Genomic DNA, 22,693 nt, shown 5'->3' with positions numbered 1-22,693 from the left:
TCTAGTCAGCCAATCATTACCGATATGTGTGGACCAGTTGACTGTAAAATATTACATCCCACATGTATTCTTAAAATGAGATTTAATAATGATATTTAAATCATGTGATCGCACTATTGTTGAGGACACATTTCCCAACAATCTTAGGAAGACCATTCCTTTGTACAGCTGGGGCCGTTATTGATGTCAGAGAAGGCCGTTTGACTCTTGCAGTAGGGGGTGACACTATCACCTTCAGTCTGCCTAGCACTTTGGCTCGCCAAATGATAGAGGATACTTGTTATTCGGTCGATATTATTGACGAGTCTATTTATGACTTCTGGTCGGGTTCTTTTATGAAGGACCCACTAGAAGCTCTTATGCTTTTTGATGAGTGTGCAGATAGTCCAGACGATGATGACGCTGCGTTGGATTTGCTTGTTGTTGATTTAGACGAGCATGAGGGAGAGCAGGTGGAACAAATGATTAGCACTCTTTGCTCCATTGAGGTAAAAGTACCGGAACGTAAGCCTCTCCCTTCTCATCTTAAATATGTTTTCTTAGACGATACAGAGCAATATCCAGTCATTGTTAGTGCCAAGCTTAATGATGATCAGCTGACTTCTTTGTTAGCTGTACTTAAGAAAAACAGGAAAGCAATGGGTTATTCACTGGACGATATCACGGGGATTAGTCCCGATATTTGTATGCACAGGATAGAGCTGGAGGAGGATCACAAACCTTGCAGACGGGTCGGCATTGGTGAACCGAGAAGATGCGAGGATGTTGTGATGGCGAGGTAATGAAGCTGTTGGATGCGGTATTATTTATTCGTCGGTAATTCTAAATGGGTGAGTCCAGTACAGGTAGTCCCGAAGAAAGGAGGGACAACTGTAGTTAAGAATGAGAAGAATGAATTAATACCTACTCGAGTAGTGACTGGTTGGCGGATGTGCATAGATTACAGACAGCTGAACGCCGCCACCAAGAAAGATCACTTTCCCCTTCCTTTTATTGATCAAATGGTAGAAAGGTTAGCTTCTCATAAATTTTTCTGCTATTTAGACGGGTATTCAGGGTTCTTTCAGATCCCTATCCACCCAGACGATCAGGCTAAGACTACATTTACCTGTCCTAAGGGCGTTTTTGCGTATCGCAGAATGCCTTTTGGTTTGTGTAATGCCCCTGCCACCTTTCAAAGGTGTATGATGGGGATATTTTCAGAGTATATCGAGTCTATCATGGAAGTTTTTATGGACGATTTCAGTGTATATGGAAGTGATTTTTCTAACTGTCTGTCTAACCTTGAGAAAGTGTTGTGTTTGTATTGAGGTTAACCTTGTCTTTGAATCGGGAGAAGTGCCACTTTATGGTCAACGAGGGAGTTGTCTTACGGCACTTAGTTTCTGATAGGGGAATAGAGGTTGATAAAGCAAAGGTGGAAGTGATTCAGCAATTACCACCTCCTGTTAACGTTAAGGGGGTGAGGAGTTTCCTTGGTCACGCCGGCTTCTATCGCCGGTTCATCAAGGACTTCTCAAATATTGCTAAACCACTTACACAGTTGCTGCTTAAGGATGCCCCTTTTGTGTTTACTGATGATTTTCTTTCTGCTTTTAACAGGTTAAAGCAGGCTTTAGTCTCTGCGCCGATCATACAGCCTCCCGACTAGAACTTGCCGTTTGAGATCAGGTGTGACGCGAGTGACTATGCACTAGGAGCGGTGCTAGGCCAAAGGAAAGACAAAGCTTTGAATGTTATCTACTATGCGAGCCGAACTCTGGATGAGGCTCAAGTGAAGTACACTACCACTGAGAAAGAGCTGCTAGCTGTAGTTTATGCCTTAGAGAAGTTTCGTACTTACTTAGTTGGGTCAGAAGTCACTGTTTTTACTGACCATGCAGCTTTGAGGCATCTCCTTGCTAAGAAGGAGGCTAAACCACGGCTACTGAGATGGATACTCCTACTTCAGGAGTTTGATTTGCAGATTAAGGATAAGAAAGGAGCTGAGAACGTTGTAGCTAATCACTTGTCGCGACAAGAAGGGGAAGATTCTCTACCCATTGATGATTCTTTTCCTGACGATACTTTAATTGCTGTCATATCGTCTATTGTTAACCAAGAACCTTGGTATGCAGATATAGCTAACCGTTGTCGTGGCAAGCCGCGCCTGACCTTTCATCAAAAAGAAGCGTTTTACGTATAACGCTAAGCGATTATACAGGATGATCCTTACTTGTTTAAGGAATGTGCAGACAGTCTCTAGGAGACGGTGTATTCCGCAGTGGGAGACCAAAATAGTCCTGGAAGGCTGTCACTCCTCATCATATGGTGGTCACCACGGTCCATCGCGCACCGTGGCTAAGGTACTTCGACTGGTTTTTTTCTTGGCCTTCTTTGTTTCTCGACGCTAAGACTTTTGTTTCAGCTTGTGATGCTTGCCAATGATCGGGGAACATTTCAAAGAGACATGAGATGCCACAAAACGGCATCCTAGAGGTTGAGGTCTTCGATGTCTGGGGCATTGATTTCCAAGGGTCGTTCCCATCCAAGAAAGGTACGGGTATATCTTAGTGGTCAGACTATGTGTCGAAATGGATTGAGGCAATTGCCTCACCTCATTGTGATGCTAAGACCGTGATAAAAATGTTTAAAAAGATCATATTTCCCCGCTTTGGTGTCCCTAGGGTCGTCATTAGTGATGGGGGAATGCATTTTAAAGAAAAGAAACTAACCTCCATACTGTCTAAAGTTGGTGTCCAACACCGGCGTGGTTTGGGGTATCATCCCCAAACTAGTGGTCAGGTTGAGGTCTCTAATCGCGAGTTAAAAGAGATCTTGTCTAAGGTAGTTTCAAAATCACTGAAAGACTGAAGTCTTAAGCTAGATGACACATTATGGGCTTATAAAACTGCCTTTAAGACACCAATTGGTGCATCACCTTATAGGCTAGTTTATGGGAAATCGTGTCACTTACCTGTTGAATTGGAATGTAAGGCCTGGTGGGCAATTCGTGAGCTTAATTATGATCCTAAGTTGTGTGGTCAGAATCGTCTTTTGCAGCTAGATGAATTGGAAGAGTTTAGGCTTAATGCCTATGACAGCTCGCGCATTTACAAGGAAAAGACGAAGAGATGGCATGACAAGAGAATCCTACCTCGGGAGTTTCATGTTGGGCAAAGGTCTGTTTGTTTAATGCCCGGTTGAGATTATTTCTGGCAAGTGAAGTCCAGATGGAGTGGTCCTTATACGGTGACAGCTGTTACTAAATTTGGATCCGTGGAGCTTGAAGATTCCGAAGGTCATAGATTCAAGGTGAATGGCCAATATGTGAAGCACTACCACGAGGCGAATGAAGCAGACAATCGTGTTGAAGTCTTGCGCTTCGACGAGCTTGACGCGCCATTTAATTGATGCCAGAAAGGTCGTGCGGGACCTTTTAAACCAGCGCTCTCCGGGAGGCAGCCCGGGCTGTTTTATTGTACTTTTGTTGAACATTTTATTTTCTTTAGCTTTACGTTGAACTATAGACACTGTCTTACGAACTCCTTATGTTTTTCTAGCTTTGGAATGCGTGTTTTGCATGACACGGTACTCGATCGAGTGGTTTTAGGCTCGATCGAGCACTTTTTGGGGAAGCTTTCACTCGATCGAGTGATAATTGCTCTCGATCGACCAAAGTCAAACTCACGCTCACTCGATCGAGTGGTTTTTCACTCGATCGAGTCCTTCCATGCGCCAGATCACTCGATCGAGCTGTTCCAACTGCTCGATCGAGTAGTTTTGACTCCCATTTCTTTGTTTTACGTCTATGGAGCTACTGCTTGACTTTCTTTGACCTCCCATGTTCATGGTCGGTTTGGGGAGGTCCCTCTTTATGACGTTTTGTAAGTTTTCCGACTCCACTTCTCCTTTTCCTTTCAGTTTGCATTTCTTTCCCTATTTTTGGTATAATGAGGGCATTGTACGGTTTGGTTTGGGGAGGTATGCATCCATATCTATGTCTGTCTGCATGTTTTCCTGCATTATCGATTGCACGTTTAATTATTTTTGCATGCATTGTTGTTTTAGTTAATTCAAAAATCTTAAAAAAAATAAAAAAAATAAAAAAAAATTCATGTTTAAATTGAGTCGGAACGTTTGAACATTGACGCTACTTTAAACCCTTACTTGAGCCTTGCATATTCTTGACATTTAGTTGGCATGATTATGTGCATAATCTACGAGTTTTTGTTTCTCTCTTATCTGAACGAATAGACTTGATTCTTTATGTCGGCAAGCTACATTACATTCTGAGGTTAGAGCTTATTAAACTGGTGTTATTCATGACCGGTTTCATTTAGGATGTGAGTAGTACTCTCTTTAAGACATGTAACATCAATTTGCATAAGCATGATTCTGGTCTTCTTAATACCTGTATGCATTCGGTCTGTGGATGGTGACACATGTTAGGAGAGGCAGTCCCCTTTATTTCATTCTACCCATGAGCCTCACATAGCCAAATTGCCTTTTTGTCCTATCAACTACTTTCTATAATACTTCCTACCCTAGCTGAGCTAGTAACGAGTAGTTCTTGGAATGTTTTATTGCAATATGGTTATTTCATCTGATTTCAGAAGATGGTGGAAGAATTGAAAGGAAATAAAGAAAAAAAAATGTTGAATTGTTGAAAAAAAAATGAAACGAAGAAAAAAAAAAGAATGAAAAAAAAAGGCGAAAAGAAAAAGAAAAGAAAAAAATCATATATGAAAAAAAAAAATTGAGAATTGGATAATGATTTTCACTCCCATGTTCTATCTATACTTTGTCGGGAGTTGACAATTTTTGGTGTTTTGTGAGTTAGTGCATAAATTTTTGCACCGTTTCATCTTGCTATATTGAGTACGAAGTTGGGATGCAGTTTATATTTGGATTCGCTGTTGCTAGCCTGGCTATTAACCCCACATATCCAAATTCATTTTAGCCCCTTCTTACCCATTACCTCACTTACCTAAATGTAAGTCCTCGGCATGTGTCTTGGTCATTAGTATGGTTGGAATGCATATGTACGGTTGTAGAGACTTTATTCATGTTAACTGCATGCATGTTCTTATAGGTCGAGTTAGGTGAGTGTCTTACTTCTTTCTATCTTTCACATATATACTCACCTTGTGCCTAATTTTGAGTGACGAGCGATCCGTGAGAGTCCGATATCTTTTGAATCTTGCAAGGTCGACGGTTCAGTAAGTTTGAAACATTAATTTAACTCGTTTGCACTTCTCATTTGCCACTTTGTCATTTTGTTGCATTGAATTGGTCTTAGTGGGTGATTTGTAGCTGATGCGTTGGTCCCGTTCCATTGTTTACCCTTAGTTGCATTCATATTCGCTTGGGGACAAGCAAAGGTTTGGTTTGGGGAGATTTGATGCGTGTCTTTTATATAAGGTTTTCACCTCATTTTTACACGCATTTCTGTACTTTTTATGTAGCATCTAGCTACAAATACCCCCGAATATTCTACTTTTGTCCGTTTATTGTAATTTGCAGGAATTGACCGAAGAGGAGCTAAACCGAGCTTTAATCCGTCCCATTTGCATGCGTTTATGGAGAATGAGGAGCTGGAGTTTGGAAATCTAACACTTGGAAGACGCGTGAGCTGATTTCGGAAGGCATTTCAAAGCCTAGCGTGCCTATATAGCTCGATCGAGTAGTTAACCACTCGATCGAATGCTTTATATACTCAAGACTGATCGATCGACCAGTTTAAGGAGTCAATCGAGGAGTTTTAGCAAGAAGAGCTCGATCGAGTAGTTTATTTCTACTCGATCGACTGGTTGGACGCATAGTTACTCGATCGAGTGGTATATTTCCACTCGATCGAGTGGTTTACCCTTCTACAGCCTTTTCCGCCTAATCATATTATGGGCTTTTGTAATTAGTCCATAGATTAGGTTTTAGGATGGATTTTTAGTATAAGACTGAAGGAGTGAACTACGTTACTCCGCTCTTCCTCTCTCACGTTCGTTTTACTCTAGTTCTTGTGACTGTTCTTTGGATTTACTCTTCCTTTACACTTTACAACTCGGATTTGGATTTTGCGATTGGTATTATCATTCTACTCTTATTCTTAATCTTATTTATTGTTTTAATTCTTCCCCTCTTCCAGTTATTATTATAATTGCTTTAATTGAATCCGTACTAGTTTCATCATTATGTCTAGTTTTAATTATCTAATTATTACTATTGTTAATTCGATGGTTATGAGTAGCTAATTTTCTTATGCTAAGACTATAGGGGATCCATAATCATGAGGGAATAGTAATCGATTTATTTGGTTAATGCTAGTATAGTATTTGTTGGTTAAATGCTACATTTAAATGTATCTTTCTAATTGAGTCGACGCAATTAGACCTTTAATTCCTAGTGATCCTTGACCTGGACCGAAAGGTTGGAAAAGGCGAGACTAGTAACGAATAATAGGGTATTGCAGTGAGGGCGAAAGTTAAGCTGTTTACACTTTAGGGTGAATCAAGGACCGAAAGGTGACGTTCGCTACCCCTTAGACCGTATTTGCATTGACCTAAGACCTAGATTACTTGACCGGATGATTATGGTGAACCGTTTGTCTTAACTGTTTCTTCTCTATCTGTTTATTTCCTCCCTTTTATTCTCTTCTCCTTATTCTCTTTAGTTTAGAAAATCACATTTATAAACCCCCAATTTGGTTACCTTGACGGACTTAGATTTAGCTGACAAATTCCTACCTCTCTGTGGATTCGACCCGACTTCCCTAGCTATATTAGTTAGAGCCAGTTGGTTATTTTTGACAGGTACGCAACAGACGTGTCACTGCCATTGCGCTTACTACTGATAGCCGAAGAGAGTGGGCCATCAAATGGGCTCAAAGAAACATGTGGTTCCTGAACTCCTATGTTAGCGCACTATGGGTATCAGATTCCTACATGCAGTGGCGGAAAGCTACTACTCCTGAGGAGCGCGGGAGATTGAGGAAGCGCGAGCATGTTGACTATAAGGTTCGGGATGTAGAGAAGGAGAAAGAGAAGCATTTGACTGAGGGAGAGGAAGAAGCCGGGTTTCGAGTTGTTCATCCATCGAAGAAACCGAGGACCTCTCCTGTCGTGGAAAAGGTGGTTGATAAGAATGGCAAGGCAAGACCACGAGAGAGACCGTTGGTGATTAGGTCTGAGATAGCGCAAGAGCGCCCGGCTCATGGCCGAGATAAGAAATATGATAAGAATGACAAAGGCAAAGGGAAAATGGAAGAATAGCCTAAGTCGTTAATATTATTTATTATTATTATTTATTATTTGTAATAAAAAGGTGGGGTTTTTAGAATCCTAGCCTATTTGTTTTAGCATTTATTTTATTATGTAGTGTATTATTATTATTATGGGAAGAAATGAATAAAAGGTTAATTGGTTATGAAACCGTTGTGAGTGGGCCATTAAATGGTCCCAAAGAAATGTATGGTTCTTGAACTCTTCTGCTAATGCCTTGTGGGTGTCGGATTCCTATCTGCGATGGAGGAATGCTACTACTCCAAAAGAGCGTGAGAGATTGAGGAAGCGCGAGCCCGTCGACTACAAGGTGCGCGAGGTGGAAAAAGAGAAGGAGAAGCATCTGAATGAGGGAGAGGAGGAAGCCGGGTTTCGAGTTGTTCATCCTTAGAAGAAACCGAAGACCTCTCCTGTCATGGAGAAAGTGATTGACAAGAATGGGAAGTCTAGGCCTCGAGAAAGACCGTTGGTGATTAGGTCTGAAGTGGCGCAAGAGCGTCCGGCTCGAGGTCGTGACAAGAAATATGACAAGAATGACAAGTGCAAAGGGAAGATGGAAGAATAGCCCGAGTCTTTATTTATTATCTATTATTATTATTGTTGTAATAAAAAAGGTGGGGTTTTTAGAATCCTAGCCTATTTTTATTTTTATTATGTAGCGTACTATTACTAGAAAATGAATGAAATAAAAAAGGTTAAATGGTTATGAAACCGTTGTGATTTTCTATTTATTATTCTTGTCGAATTCCAAATGCATATGCAAATGTCCTTCTATTTACATTTAAGATAATGGGTTGTATCCTGTGAAGGATTGCCTACGTATTCATTTTAAAAATGAAATCAAACCCTTGCGCGTAGTTCAAGTAAATGTAAAAGAATAATTGTTCTAAGCAAGAGCTTGTAATGAACTAGAAAATAAGCATGAGCTTTTTACTTACTCCTAAAGCACAATTCAATTTATTTGATGATATGAGGATGACGATCTGTCAAAATGCAAGAGAAAGGTGACATTAGCTTTATTTTAGCTGGCCAGGGGTCATTTATATTCCGTGCCACAGGAGCGACACGTGAGGTTATGCAAGGCGCGTTTCTGTTTCTGTTCCTATTCTAGTCATAATAACGTTTCAGTTTGTCAAGGTTAGTTGGGTTGGCAAATTCATTTCCATCTAGGTCTGTGATCCTAACCGCACCCCCGGGGAGTATGGACTTGACCAGAAATGGTCCGGTCCAGTTGGGTTTAAACTTTCCTCGTGGATCGACAGGTAAAAGAGCTCTAACTGATTTGAGAACCAAGTCTCCTTCTTTGATGTTCCTTGGCTTATCCCTTTTGTTGAAGGCTCGTTTGATATGTGCCTGATATGTTTGCACATTATGTAATGCTCGCAATCTACGTTCATCTAGGAGGATGAGTTCTTCATATCTATCCCTCTTCCAATCAGCTTATGGGATTTGACTTTCGAGTAAAATACGCAAGGACGGTATTTTGAGCTCGACTGGTTGTACGGCCTCCATGCTTTAGGTCAAATAAAAAGGGGTGGCCCCAGTGGACGTCCTAACAGATGTTGCAATATCCCAATAAGGCAAAGGGTATCTTGCTTGGACAATCTCGATAGTTGTCAATCATTTTCTTGAGGATTGTGACAACGTTCTTAATTTCTACCTCTAGTGCGCCAATAGTTTATGGTCTATATGGCCAGGAATGGTGATGCTTGATCTTGTACTTGGCTAGCAGTTGCTCAGTCTCAGCCTGGAAATGTGACCCATTGTCACTGATGATCTCATGTGGGCATCCGTATCGACATATGATATTGGTTTGTATGAACTTTGCCACGTTCTTGGCTGTGAGACTGGTGTAGGCGCTGCTTTTACCCATTTGGTCAAATAATCGATTGCCACCAGAATGAAACAGTGACCTCCTGTTCCGGCTGGAGTGATCTTCCCGATGATGTCAATTCGCCAACCAGAAAATGGCCAAGGAGATGTCATGGTGTAGAGCAATGAAGGAGGGACATGTTGCACATTCCCGAAGATTTGGCAGTTGTGGCAATGTCTGACATATTTGATGCAATCGGATTCCATTGTGTTCCAATAATACCCTAAACGTGTGATTTTCTTTGCCATCATTGGTCCACTCATGCGAGCGCCACATTTTCCATCATGGACTTCTTCCATCACTTTCCGTGCCTGTGAATGATCAAGGCAACGTAGGACTACACCAAGAGGTGTTCTTTTGTATAATTCTCCCTGCATGAGGACATATTAGGAGGCTAGTAAGCGTATAGCACGTTGTCCCCTCTTGTTCATATCCGGTGGATAGGCGCCGTTGAGTTTGAAGTTCAGGATTGCTTAGAACCAAGGTTCCTCTGGATTTTCTTCTTCATCTGTGATTTGGTGCACGTAAGCCGGTTCTGACCGTCGTTCGATGCATAAAGGCATGTCCACCATATTATCCGGCATATTAATCAAAGATGCAAGTTTTGCAAGGGCATCTGCAAATTGATTCTCTTCTCGCGGTAGGTGTAGGTAGGTTACTTGATCGAAGAATTGGGCGACTTGGTCTATTCTAGCTTGATACGGTGCTAGGCTTTCACTTCGAATTTTCCAAGATCCCGTAATTTGGTTGATGATCAAAGATGAATCTCCATGTACCCGAAGATTCTTGATGCCTAAACCTACTGCTGCTTGTAGCCCAATGAGGCAAGCTTTTTATTCTGCCGCGTTATTTGTCACCTCGAAGTCGAGTTTGACAGAGAGTGGTGTATGCTCGCCTTCAGGAGAAATGAGCAACACTCCTATTACAAATACTCTTAAGTTCGATGCTCCATCAAAGTAAAGGTCCCAGGAGTCTATATCGGTTTGGAGTATATCCTCATCCGGAAACGACCAGGTGTCTATTGTTTGTGCATCATTGATGGGATTTTCTGCGAAGAACTCGGCAACGGCACGCCTTTTTATAACTTTCAGAGGTACATACTTGAGATTGAACTCTGAGAGCATCAAAGTCCATCTTGCTAGGCGTCCGTTGAGGATGGGTTTTTCGAAGAGGTATTTGACAGGATCCATTTTGGAGTATATTTTGACGGAGTAGCTAAGCATGTAATGGCGTAGCTTCTTCGTTTCCCACACAAGAGCGAGGCATGTCTTTTCGAGTGGTGTGTATTTGCACTCGTACTCCAAGAACTTCTTATTGAGGTAGTAGATAACTCTTTCTTCTTTTCCCACGGTTTGGGCTAGCATGGCGCCCATGGCTGTTTCGGTTACTGTGAGATATAAATCAAGAGGTTGATCTCGTTGGGGTGGCATGAGCACTGGTGGTTTGGCTAGTATCTCCTTGATTCGGTCGAACGCCTTTTGACAATCATCATCCCACATGGTGTGATCTGTTTTCTTTAGCTTTTTGAAGATAGGTTCACAGATCATGGTGAGTATCGATATGATTCGACTTATATATTGCACCTTACCTAGAAATCCTCTAACTTCTTTCTCTATTTGAGGTTGCGGCATTTCGATTAGAGCTTTGATCTTGGAAGGGTCTATTTCTATCCCTCGTTGGCTAACAACATACCCCAGGAGCTTGCCGGATGTTACCCCAAATGCACATTTCTGAGGATTGAGTCTCATGTTGTACTTTCGTAATCTGGAGAAGAATTTGCGAAGGTTCGCAATGTGCCCCTCTCTATCTTTGGACTTGACAATCATATCATCTGCGTATACCTCAACTTCTTTATGCATCGTGTCGTGTAAGAGTGTAGTTGCGGTGCGTTGATATGTAGCTCCGACATTGTTTAACCCAAATGGCATAACCGTGTAGCTATAGGTGCCCCATTGAGTGACGAAGGTGGTCTTGTGCATATCTTCTATGGCCATCTTGATTTGGTTATATCCCGCGTATCCATCCATGAATGACAATAACGTGTGATCTGTTGTGTTATCCACCAATATGTCGATATGTGGTAGAGGAAAGTCATCTTTAGGACTCGCTTTGTTCAAGTCTCTGAAATCAACACAAACACGGATTCTCCCATCCTTTTTGGGTACGGGTACTATGTTGGCTACCCAGTCTGAGTACTCGGAAACTTTGATGAACCCGGTTTTGAATTGCTTATCGACTTCTTCTTTGATCTTAAGAGCCCATTCTGTCCTCATTCGACGAAGCTTCTGTTTTACGGGTTTGAAACCTGGTTTAATCGGGATTCTATGCTCTGCGATATCCCTGTAGATCCCTAGCATGTCTTTGTAGGACCAAGCAAAGACGTCCTTAAACTCATGTAGGAGGTCTATAAAACTGGCCCTTTCGGCGGGGCTAAAGGTCGTCCCTAACCTAAGTTCTTGGGGTTCTAGTTCGGTTCCTACGTTGATGGGTTCAGTGTTTTCTATAACTGGCCCCCCTTCCCCCTCTTGTAGTATTTCTTTGGCTATGTAGGGAGGTATTTCGATTGAGTCTGGGTCTAGGTCATCCTAATTATCATCGTAAACAGAATTGCATTCAGAATAACACAAAGAGTAAGCAGAACCTGATTTATTCATATTAAAATTTGAAAAGAGTTGAAACAAAGAAGCCATCTGTTCAGTAGTCAGTGGCGGTAAAGGGACATCCATTGGGACATTTCCCAAACTGCTGTTACTACTGGATGCTAAGCTAGGAGAAACAAGGGGAGTGGGGGTGACGACAGGAGGAGACTCTCTAGGGACTTCTCTAGACTCCGACTCTGACGCCGACTCTAACTCTTACTCGAATTCATCATCTTCTGGTTCTCCTTTGAACATCTCTCCTTCTCCAGTGGTGAGCTTGAAGAGTCTTCCTTGGTTGTTCGTCCACTTGATCGACTTTCTCCATCCTTTTTGTTGATTCGAACTGGTTTCTGTGATCAATGCGGTAGGGTTGAAGTGATCGTCTTGAAGTATCATGGTAATGATCTTATCCTGCGCGGTTCTAACAAATCGATCTTCCCCAAATAGTAGGCTAACAGCTTGTTCGTCTAAACAAGGTGCTTGACGAGTCTTGACGGTAGGTACCGTTTCTGGAGAATGAAGTAGCAATCGTGAAAGAGCTCGATTCCAAGTAACTTCCTTTCGAGATAGTGCCAAGGTTTGGGAAATCTGTGAAAGAGTTCTTGACTCCCCTCCCTAACGAAGTATCCATTTAGGGTAGGGAGGTAAGGTCGCATTTGGATTCCCACATTCTTGCGGTTTTGGAATTGAGTGAGCATCTCGAGAGCTTCCTCCTTGGTGGGTTTATACCCTAATCCGAGCGGTATCCTTTGTGAGTTGCCTTCTTTGTAGGGTGCAAAGGTGTTTCTTCGAATAGGATTCAAAGGCATTCCCGGGAAGTATCCCTGAGATTTGAGTATGTGGTTGACCACTAAATTGGAGTGGGGATTAAAGTACAAGGGTGCCAACTCGCTTTCTATGACGTTTATGCTATGGAAGCCCCCAAGTTCATATACTGGATCCACGAGTACTTTGTTACTTGACCTCTTTTCTATTACCGCTTTGATGGGTGACGAAGTGATCGTCACCACTTTACCATTTAGTGGGATCTTGATTTTCTGGTGGAGGGTGGATGTTACCGCTTTGGAAGCGTGAATCTACGGTCTTCCCAGAAGTATATTAAAGGATGCTTCAATGTCCACTATTTAGAAGTTAACCTTTCATTCAATCGGCCCTGTGGCTATGGTAAGGTTAACTAGTCCTACCACTTTTCGTCGTGTACCATCATATGCGCGAATACCTTGGTTGGTAGGGGTCCAATCTGACTCTTTCATGCCCAATTTGTATGTCGTTTTCAAGGGTATGACGTTGACTGCCGAGCCATCATCTACCAAAGTCATTGGCACATTCTTCTTCAAACAAATGACAGTGATGTAAAGAGCCAAGTTGTGATTAGCGCCAAAAGGTGGCAAATCTTCGTCCTAGAAAGTAACAGGGTTACTTACCTTAGGTGACTCTTGGAAGACCAAGTTGACTACGTCATCGGGTGTGGAGTTATCCGCCACGTTTAATTTGGCCAAGGCTTGCAGTAAAGCTTGGCGATGTGGGAACGAGCTCGCAACTAGTTGCCAGACTGAAAGATCAGCCTTTGTCTTCTGTAGTTGCTTTAGCAAATGGTCAGTAAAGGTATCCTTGTTATCATTTGGTGTGACAACGTTGGTATTGGTGATTGGACCGTTTGATATGGGACCATTTTGAGAGGCATTTTTATATGGACACCCTGAACGAGTGAGGTGGTCTACATCTTGGTCCTCACTGTTTTGGACTATTTCCTCACCGACTTTGACTAGGTAGTGTTTGGTGAGGTACTCGTCTTCATCATCGTCAGCCCATACTCCATTGATAGTAGCAAGTTATCTCATCCTTATTATCTCGGCCTCCAATTGGATAATTTGGTCGATTAGTTCATCAACCACGGCTACTACTTCTTGCATTGTAGCATTTTGAGAGAAACTTAGTGGCTCACGTTCTTTGGGTGTTGCATTTGGATCACGTAGGGTAGCCACCGCACTTTCTAATTCTGAGACTTGCCTATTCACACTCTTTGCCCATGCGATGAAGTCGGTGATGGTAGGGGAAATGGTAGAATAGTTCCCTTCTTCTTCTATTGCATGAATCTCATCTTCGACTGGAGAAATGAGGTGTGAACAATCTATGGTAGATTCTTCACTTGTAATCATCAGAACTCCAAGAGGATTCTGAGTATTGTAGGCTTGCCTCCAGGCGGTATTGGTAGGCGACCGTCTTCAATCATGTCTTGAAGTACATGTTTTAGCTTGTAGCATTTTTATGTGTCATGTCCCTTACCTCTATGATATTCGCAGTACGAATTCTCGTCCCAGGACTTGGATTTCTTTTCTGGTTCAGGTGTAGGGCCTATGGGTTGAAGTTTACCCTGTTTCATCAGTCTCTTTAGAGCATTGGAGTATGTATCCCCAATGTTTGTGAACTTTCTTTGTGGGATACTCTTCTTTTATGGTTCGACAAGGTTAACTTCATCAATATTACTAGTAGAGCCCTAAGAACGACTTGTTGAACCTTGATATCCACGACCTACCGTTTTGGACAAGAGCCCTTTACGGATGTCATCTTCGATCCTTGTGCCTAGTACGGTTAAGTCCTTAAAGGTCTTAATGTTTTGGTACCTCAAATGACTTGCATAAATGGACTTTAAATTGTCCACGAATTTCTCCACGAGGGTAGCTTCATCTGGACGTTCGACAAGTTGGGTACTAGTCTTCCTCCACCTACTTAGGAAGTCGGTGAAGCCTTCTTTATCATTTTGGGTAAGAACCTCTAAGGTGCGCATATTGACTTGGATCTCGGCATTATCCGCATATTGCTTAGCAAACGCGATTGTGGCATCGTCCCAAGTGGCAATTTTCTTGTGTTCTAGAGAATAAAACCATTGTTTCGGGATGGTGTCAAGAGATAAAGGAAAGATCCTTAAGAATATCTCGGGTTTAATGCCTTTGATAGACATGTAATCCTTGAAAGCACGGATATGGTTCAAAGGGTTTTCATGCCCCTTGAATTTCGGGATATCCATCATGTTGAAGTTGGTTGGCAATTTGGAGCTAACGGCCTCATATTTGCGATTATTTTCCCTATAGATATCATCCTCTTTGAGATACATTAGTTGTTCCTCCAAGTATTGGAGTCGTTTCTCAGCTGCAGTCGGATCTACGGGAGGGTTGACCTCTTGTGCTCCCACAAAAGGTGGAGGATTCTCATTCACAAAGTCATTCACAAATTCATTAGGCACTTTATTTTCTGCAGGAGGCAACCTAGTTTCTACAGCAACAATTCGGTCCTCGATCGTGTTGAGGCGGTCAATCACTAGGTCTTGGCTAGTTTGGAGATGAGCGAGCGCGGCTAGGATTAGATCATTACCATTCGGTGGTTGTCCATTGACACTTGCGTGACTAGTTCCAGGCATCTTGAAATTTGGATAAGAGATCGACGACGAATCAAAACACGATCGACCATTCTAGCATACTTACTCAAAAATGGTTTGACTTGTGAAGTGGGAGTGTGCCACTTGTGTCAAGTGAGGTTTGAAGAAATGACAAGGTTTGAAAATGTTGGTCCTAGTCAACTATAGTGTAGTTGTAGGAGTGGACTCGAAGTGAGGTTTTGAAATGGGCTTTGAGACCCGAATTTGACTCGACAATTGGACAGAGTTTTGCATGGTTTTGCGCTAATATTGGCCCATTTTCGAAAATTTTACATTTTGAAAGAGGTTTTGATTTTTTTTTTTTTTTACAAAATTCGTCATGGTTTTTGTTTACAAAACGGTGATCACATATGATATAAGCATTTATACAGGCATTATAACGGGATGCTGAGTGCATTTAAAATGGTTTTGGTTTAAAGGGTGGGTTGCCATACCGAACAATCAAACCCGGGGTCTGTGGAGAGGCTCGTACCAAACAAGAGTAAGGCCGATTCCTAGTCCATTTCCTCGAGTAGTGAAAGTCCTTGATACCAACAAGAGTAGGTACCATGGTATGGTTGACGTCAATCACTATCCATCCTTAGGCCCAAATAAGAATTTGGACCGTCTAGACGGGATGATTGGTCGAATGGGTTGGGTTAGGCCTTAGGAAGGCCGAATAAACGGTCTAGGAAGACCGAGTTATGAAAACCAACAACTGTCTTGTACAAACTATTCCCTAACCTTGTTCAAGTTTCACCCTTGGCTACACGTAAGTGTATTATCCCCAGCGGAGTCGCCAAACTATGGACGCGGGCCCACGGGGGTTGCTCGGGAATGAAAAGCGAGCAAGATTTTGCATTTGTGGAGTCCCACTAATTTATTGTGGAAATTTGGAAACCGTTCGAATACCTCGTGCCATGTCAAGACACAAAGTAGTGACATGAACACCAAGAATTCGTTACCCTTAGCATTCTATGTCTAGAATGACTCTCGTGGATGCCAATGAACACAAATGTTCACAAAGATCTAGAGTAAGGGGTGATGGTACGTATTAGGAAGCTCTTTTGATCGAAGACCTAATCCCGCCCGCCTCGATAGCGGCCTCTACTAATGATTAGGGAAAATCGTCTAATACTTGATATGTTGAAGGTTATATGCATGCAATGCAACATCCATTAGATTAATCCTAGCATGTGAAGAATTAACTAAGTCGGTTATCACGTAGTTTTAACATGCAATTGGGTCAAAGTAGAAATTTAATGTCGATTACATGTGAGGGAAATACAAGCAATAATAAAGAATACAATAAAGAAAATTACAATAAAGAGAATTACAATAATTACAATGGGTTAATTGATTTACGTCGAAAGTACATTTGAAACGGATGATTTGAGAAAAGAAAGAATAAAATAATTAACGAACAGATTATTAGGTGATAATACCACTAACAGTAATTAATGCGTAATTAATAAACTAGGTCAAGGCAGAAACAGGAGTTCAGAGACAGAACTCAACCCGGAACAGGCGCAGTAGAGCTGCGTCCTTTGGAAGAGGCGCAACAAACGCTACGTCTGTTCCTGAGTTCAGTTCTGGCTGTGAAGCCGGAATTGCAAATTGTTAATATTCGTGGGTGATTTAAAAGCTCGATTAATGATATTTGACTCGGATAAAAGTGATTTAACAGATTATTTACATATGATTGGGTCATAAAAACAGTAAAATATGGATAAAACCATATTAGAACAAATTAATTACTAATTAATAAAGGTTAGTAAAGAATTAAATAAACTAAGACAAATTAATTAGATTAATCAGATTATTAATGACCAATTAATGATGATGACGATAAATAACAGATGCAAATATACCAAAGATGAATTTCAGAGACCCAATATTGATAAATCTAACCTCTAAAAATCCGAGTTGATTTTAATGACGAAAACCCGCAAATATAAATTATAAGGGATTTAAGTCGCGAATCTAAAAGATGAGTTAAATAATAATGATTTACATGTTAAAATTATCATGCTCAAATTATTGTGTTATTGAACAATCAACAAACAAAGACGAAACAAAGACGAACTGACGAACAAAAGACGAAGGAAGAAGAAAGGAAGCAGGAACTGCGGTAGCCTCATGAAGTGGCGCAGCAGGTGCTGCGTCCCTTCGAAGATGCGCATCAGTTGCTGCGTCCTTTCTTGACGTTTGTCTCCCATTAATCCGTAAAAAAAGGTTGGAAATAAGGTTTTATAAATCGGTTTTAAGTGTGTTTTCGACGTAAACCTTACAATAATGATTACAAAAATAAAGAACAATATTAAAATAGGGATTTACACCCTCAGACTTACATGTTTGACGAAACGAGATTGACTAAGTTAACGTTTAGTGATGCTCGACTCGAATGTACGACGAAAGTGCCCTCTTAGAGGAAAACGAACAAGACTGATTAAAGTTGATTGATGTTGAGTTGGTCAAATTGGTGGGTCATGCAAAACGAGGTTTGTACTCAGAAAGATCCGAGCTTACGTGGTCGGAAGTTCAAGCACGTAGGCGCCAAAAAGCAAGAGCGTGGTCTAGAATGCAAAGGGATAAGAGAAGGGCGGACACTCGCGTGAGAAATATGTGAGACCGAAGGTCTCTATTTATACTAATCACACGGAAGAAATTAGGGTTTCGGAGAAAATTTGGAAGTGAATCTCGAAAAGATATGAAAAATACGCAGAAAGGACTTGGGGAAGAGGCGCAGCAGCCACTGCGTCTCTTGGAAGAGGCGTAGCACCTGCTGCGTCCTTTCCCAAGTGGTTTCCTCCTGCGGAAGAAAGATTTCCGCTTTTTTATTATGGAATTGCGGCATGATCTCAATTTCTTTAATATTTTATATAATATTTATGGGATATAATTTGCCAAAGAGATTAAAAGATTGAAAATATGGAATAGAAATATCCGGAACATTCCAGAATATTCTGACTCGGCATTTTAAACTGTTATTAGAAAATGAAGACGGTTTTTGACCCGGACTCCAAATGTACTCTAATTACTGTCAAAACGACCGTATCGGTGCGTAGATGATGACTATGAGGTAGACACAAGTGTTTGAGCTATCACTTGACGATAAACTTACGAACTGTCATAAATCGTTCCGTGTACCAAACATGCGGCCCAATCATCACCGGGTGGCTTGCGGGAGGTGCAGAAATGAGGTATCTACATGATGTTATATAACAGCCGCGTGTTTGTACAACCGTGGTATATATTTAACAACCGTCTTTGCAATAACGGTCCCGTGTTTCTATTTAAAAACGGTAATTGTATTATCTGACCGTTATTGAAGGTCTTTTTTGGCATAGTGAAGTAAAACATTCTTACACCTATAGAGGTCACAAGTCGGTCCACCTCAGCCTTGGTCAGTCCTAAAATATCCCTAAATTTATTTTTATATCCTTGGGAGTTAAGTGGTAAGGCCAGAAGATTTTTTTTATCCCACCCTCCAATCGTTGCAAATTCTTCGGGAAAAGGACAAATTTCGCTTTCGTGAAAGGCAAATACGTGATAATCGGGGTTCCAATATTCAAGACAAGCATCAAGAAACGGTCTTACCACTTTACTTCCTTAAAACTGATGATCGATCCAAAAATACCCATGTCATGATTCTCCGTGTTTGAAAACTCATTGGTCCATTCTTTGATGCTAACCCGAGGCCTCTATTTATACTATTCGGCCTTTCCTAAATTCTGCTCCGGAAGACACCAGCTCAAGAGAAAACGCAGCAACAGTTTCACCCTTTGGAAATGTCGCAGCTCTTGTTGCGCCTCTTCCCCAGCCCTATTCTCTGCTAATTTCTGCGAAAGATCTTTCCTATTCCCGTTTTAGTTTATGTTTCCTATTCCTATAAGGATACATTTGGTAAATTCGGAATTTTTTTCTTTCCTTACCAAACTTCTACTCCTTTTTCGCTACGAAATCCAATTCCAATGAGGGTTCGCTTTTCGAGACGATATCGCCTAGAATTGATCGGATGGCTGTGCCGACGGGCACCGGCCCGCCCGATTTTTTTTTCGGGCTGGCGCGTGATTTGGCAAAAAAAAGCCCGTGGCCTGCCCAAAAAAAGCCCGATATGAATATAGAAGTAGGGTTTGAAGCGTCTCTGGCCGGATTTTGACCCGGCCCGACCCGAAATAAATAATAATAAAGTCGAAAGTTGGAAAAATATCAGACTCACTCTAAAGTCTCTAATGCATTGGAATATTAAGAGATCAAATTTAATAAAAATCTAACCCCACCACTACTTTCCACATTCCCAAGTCCCCAACGTCCTCTTCAATTCTTCATTTACAGTTTACCTAGGTTCTTCATTTTTCCCGATTTCCCAAATCACGATCATTTTTTTTTCGATTTTCCAATTCAATGGCACAACTTATTCGACTATTAGCCTTCCATCATTATTTGATTATAAATATCTCATCTTTACTTTCAATTTGTCTCACAGTGGCACTCAAAAGTTCCAATAAAATCCAGGTTTGTTAACTTGTTTGTCTTTCGCTTTATCTAATTTTATACAAGAGTATTTTGTATTTGATTTCCTTGCGGTTTCTATTCGTTTTTGTGGTTAAATATTATCATTTCTTCAATTTAAAGCAATCACGATTATTAGGTATAACACTATAACTGTACAATTTGTTAATGTAATTTTTTTTCTTTTTAATTGTAGTATCTGTTGACATGGGGACAAGAGAACATATTGTTCGCGTGGTTGTTGATGTTGATGATGAAGATCGTGATGAGGCTATGGGTGATGATATTGATCTTGACTTAGAGGAAGATGTTGGAGGAGTAACACAAGTTAACCAACCTGAAATTGACGGTGATAAGCGGTCTGAGGTATGGAATCATATGACTAAGTTGCCGCCTCCTAATGTTGAACAGTTAGCTACGTGTAATTACTGCTCTAAAACTTTCTCTGCAAATCCTAAGAATGGGACTTCTCATATGATGAGACATATAAAAAAATGTATGGCGCGTCGTAATGTAGATATTAGGAATTTTTGCATCGGCTCCAAAATAGAACCTGGTGGAATACAAAGTATGGCTTTAAAAAACCAAACTATAGATTTCGATGAGATAAGGAAAGCTATTTGTATGTTTGTTGCTGCTGGTGCTCATGCATTTTCTATTGTTGACGAACCTGGGTTTAAGTATATGGCTTCTCGTATGTGTCCTACTTATACAGTGATGAGTAGGCACACTGTCAGAAGAGATATACTTAAACTACATGATGAGGAGAGAAAATTAGTTGAAGCGGATCTAAGAAAAGCACCGGGTCGAATTGCTTTTACATCCGATAATTGGAAGAATGATAGTACTCAAGACGAGTATATTTGCATAACTGCTCATTGGGTTGATTGTGAGTGGAAATTACAAAAAAGAATACTTAGATTTGGCGCTTTGACACCTCCTTTTGATGGGGTTAATATTGGCGATGATGTTTCTACTTGCTTGAATAACTGGAATATTGCCGATAAAGTTGCCTCATTTACATTAGATAATGCTACTTACAATAATGTCATGATTGTGGAAATTAAGCGACAACTCCTTAGAAGTGGAAGTGATCTATTATTCGATGGTCAATTTTTTCAAATTCGTTGTTGTTGTCATATTATAAATCTCATCGTACAAGATGGTTTGAAACTTTTGGATGGGGTTGTTGATAAGATTAGAGCCATTGGTAAGCATTTTAGGCATTCTGTACCAAAGAAAAAGAAGTTTTATGAAGTTGCTCAACACATTTATCATCTTGATGCAAAAAAAAGACTTCGTGGTGATTGTTGTGTGAGATGGAATTCTACCTATTTGATGCTTGATCGTGCTCTTTACTTTAGACGTCCTATTGATCATGTGATTGAAAAAGATAAGGATCTTATGAAACATATTCTTAGCAATGAAGAGTGGGATAAAGTGTCTACTATCCATGGGTTTTTGAAAACTTTCTATGAAATTACTACTGACTTTTCAGCATCTAAAACCCCAACAACAAATGTGTATTTTAAAGGGGTGTGGGAAATACAGTGCTTATTAAAGGAAGTGGTAAATGGGCAGCATGCATATTTGGTTGACATGGTTAAACCAATGCAAAAGAAGTTTAATAAATATTGGAATAGATACAATTTGTTGTTGTCTTGTGCTTGTGTTTTGGATCCTCGCTATAAGATATCATTTGTTGAGTATTGTTACACTACTCTTTCTGACGATGACGATGACGATACTTATGCCAAGATGAAGACAAAAGAAGTGCTAGAAACATTGTCTACATTACTTAAGGATTACAGTCAGGTGGGTAAGCAAAGTGGTGTTGGTAATGTGAACGATGTGGGTGCTAATGACATCCCTCTTGGGAGAAATGAGAGGTTAAAGAGTTTTGATTCTTGGATGAGTAAGAGGCCGAAAGTATTGGTTGAGAAATCTGAAATTGATCTATACTTGGAGGAAAAGAATCATGACTATAATGTTCCACTTGATATATTGGATTATTGGAAAGGCGCATCGTCTAAATTTCCACAACTTGCCACTTTGGCTCGTGATGTTCTTGCTATTCCAATTTCTTCCGTTCCTTCGGAATCGGCTTTTAGTATGGGAAAAAAGTTGATTAATCCATGGCGAGCTTCACTTACATCAGACACTATTGAGTCACTTGCTTGCTACGAAGATTGGTTACGAGCAAAGAATTTCTCTCTTAGTAAGTATTTTATATTTTTATTAAGTTGATTATACGAAAAAATGTTTTACGCAAGTTTTATTTTTATCAACTTGTTAATCTGATGAGAATTTGTTTATCTTTTATCTATTTAGGGTCTTCTATTCTTGGCAAAATTGACGATGATGCTGATGATGCTTTGGAAATTTGAAGCTGATGGATCTTCATATTACTACTCTCCAGAGGCTCCACCTGAAACAAGGGTGCATTGTGCAGCCAGATTTTGTTTTCAAGTGGCTACTGCTACTTTATTTATTGTGTTGTACTTTGCATAACTTTGCGGATGTTGGTTTTCATTTCCATATTTTGCTATTTTTATCGTAAAACTTTAATTTGTTAGTGTATTAAATAAGTTTTTGTTAACTCATGAGTTATATATGGTACTGTGGTATTGTTCTCACGGCTAAAAGTCAAACACATAAGACTTACAAATTTATTTCGTTGCTAATAGTTTGTTCACAAATCCATTTTGTTAGTTGTTCACGGTTTTTTTTTGGCCCGTTTTGGCCCGAGGCCCATTATAGCCCGAACATTATGGGCTTGGGCCTCAAAATCTGACCCGACTTCTCGGCCCGGCCCGGCCCGGCCCATGTATTTGGGTTGCTTTTTTAGCACGAGCCCGGCCCGAACCCGGTCCAGCCCGGCCCATGATCAGGTCTAAATTATTATCGCCATTTCATATTTCGCCACAAGCACACTTACTCATTTCATTTTTTTTGGGTTTCTCTCCCTCACGTTTTTTATTTATTTTCAACTCTT

The 22,693-nt window shown here is 40.7% G+C and overlaps 1 protein-coding gene across 1 annotated transcript in view; it reads left to right on the top strand.

The window, feature by feature from the left end:
- LOC141655169 (uncharacterized) overlaps window positions 1-22,341 on the top strand; it is a 52,579-nt gene extending 30,238 nt beyond the window's left edge. The window contains exons 2-4 of the mRNA XM_074462261.1: window positions 19,895-20,064; window positions 21,463-21,916; window positions 22,030-22,341. Of these exons, the coding sequence (XP_074318362.1) occupies window positions 19,895-20,064; window positions 21,463-21,916; window positions 22,030-22,085 (680 nt within the window). The 3' untranslated portion in view covers window positions 22,086-22,341. The remainder of the gene's footprint in view (window positions 1-19,894; window positions 20,065-21,462; window positions 21,917-22,029) is intronic.
- The last annotated feature ends 352 nt before the right edge of the window (window positions 22,342-22,693 follow it).

The sequence above is a fragment of the Silene latifolia genome, chromosome 5, assembly GCF_048544455.1.
Source record: "Silene latifolia isolate original U9 population chromosome 5, ASM4854445v1, whole genome shotgun sequence".
NCBI classification, from domain to species: Eukaryota; Viridiplantae; Streptophyta; class Magnoliopsida; order Caryophyllales; family Caryophyllaceae; genus Silene; species Silene latifolia.
Note: the sequence above shows the minus strand (reverse complement) of the source record. Positions and strands in the feature narration are given on the sequence as shown.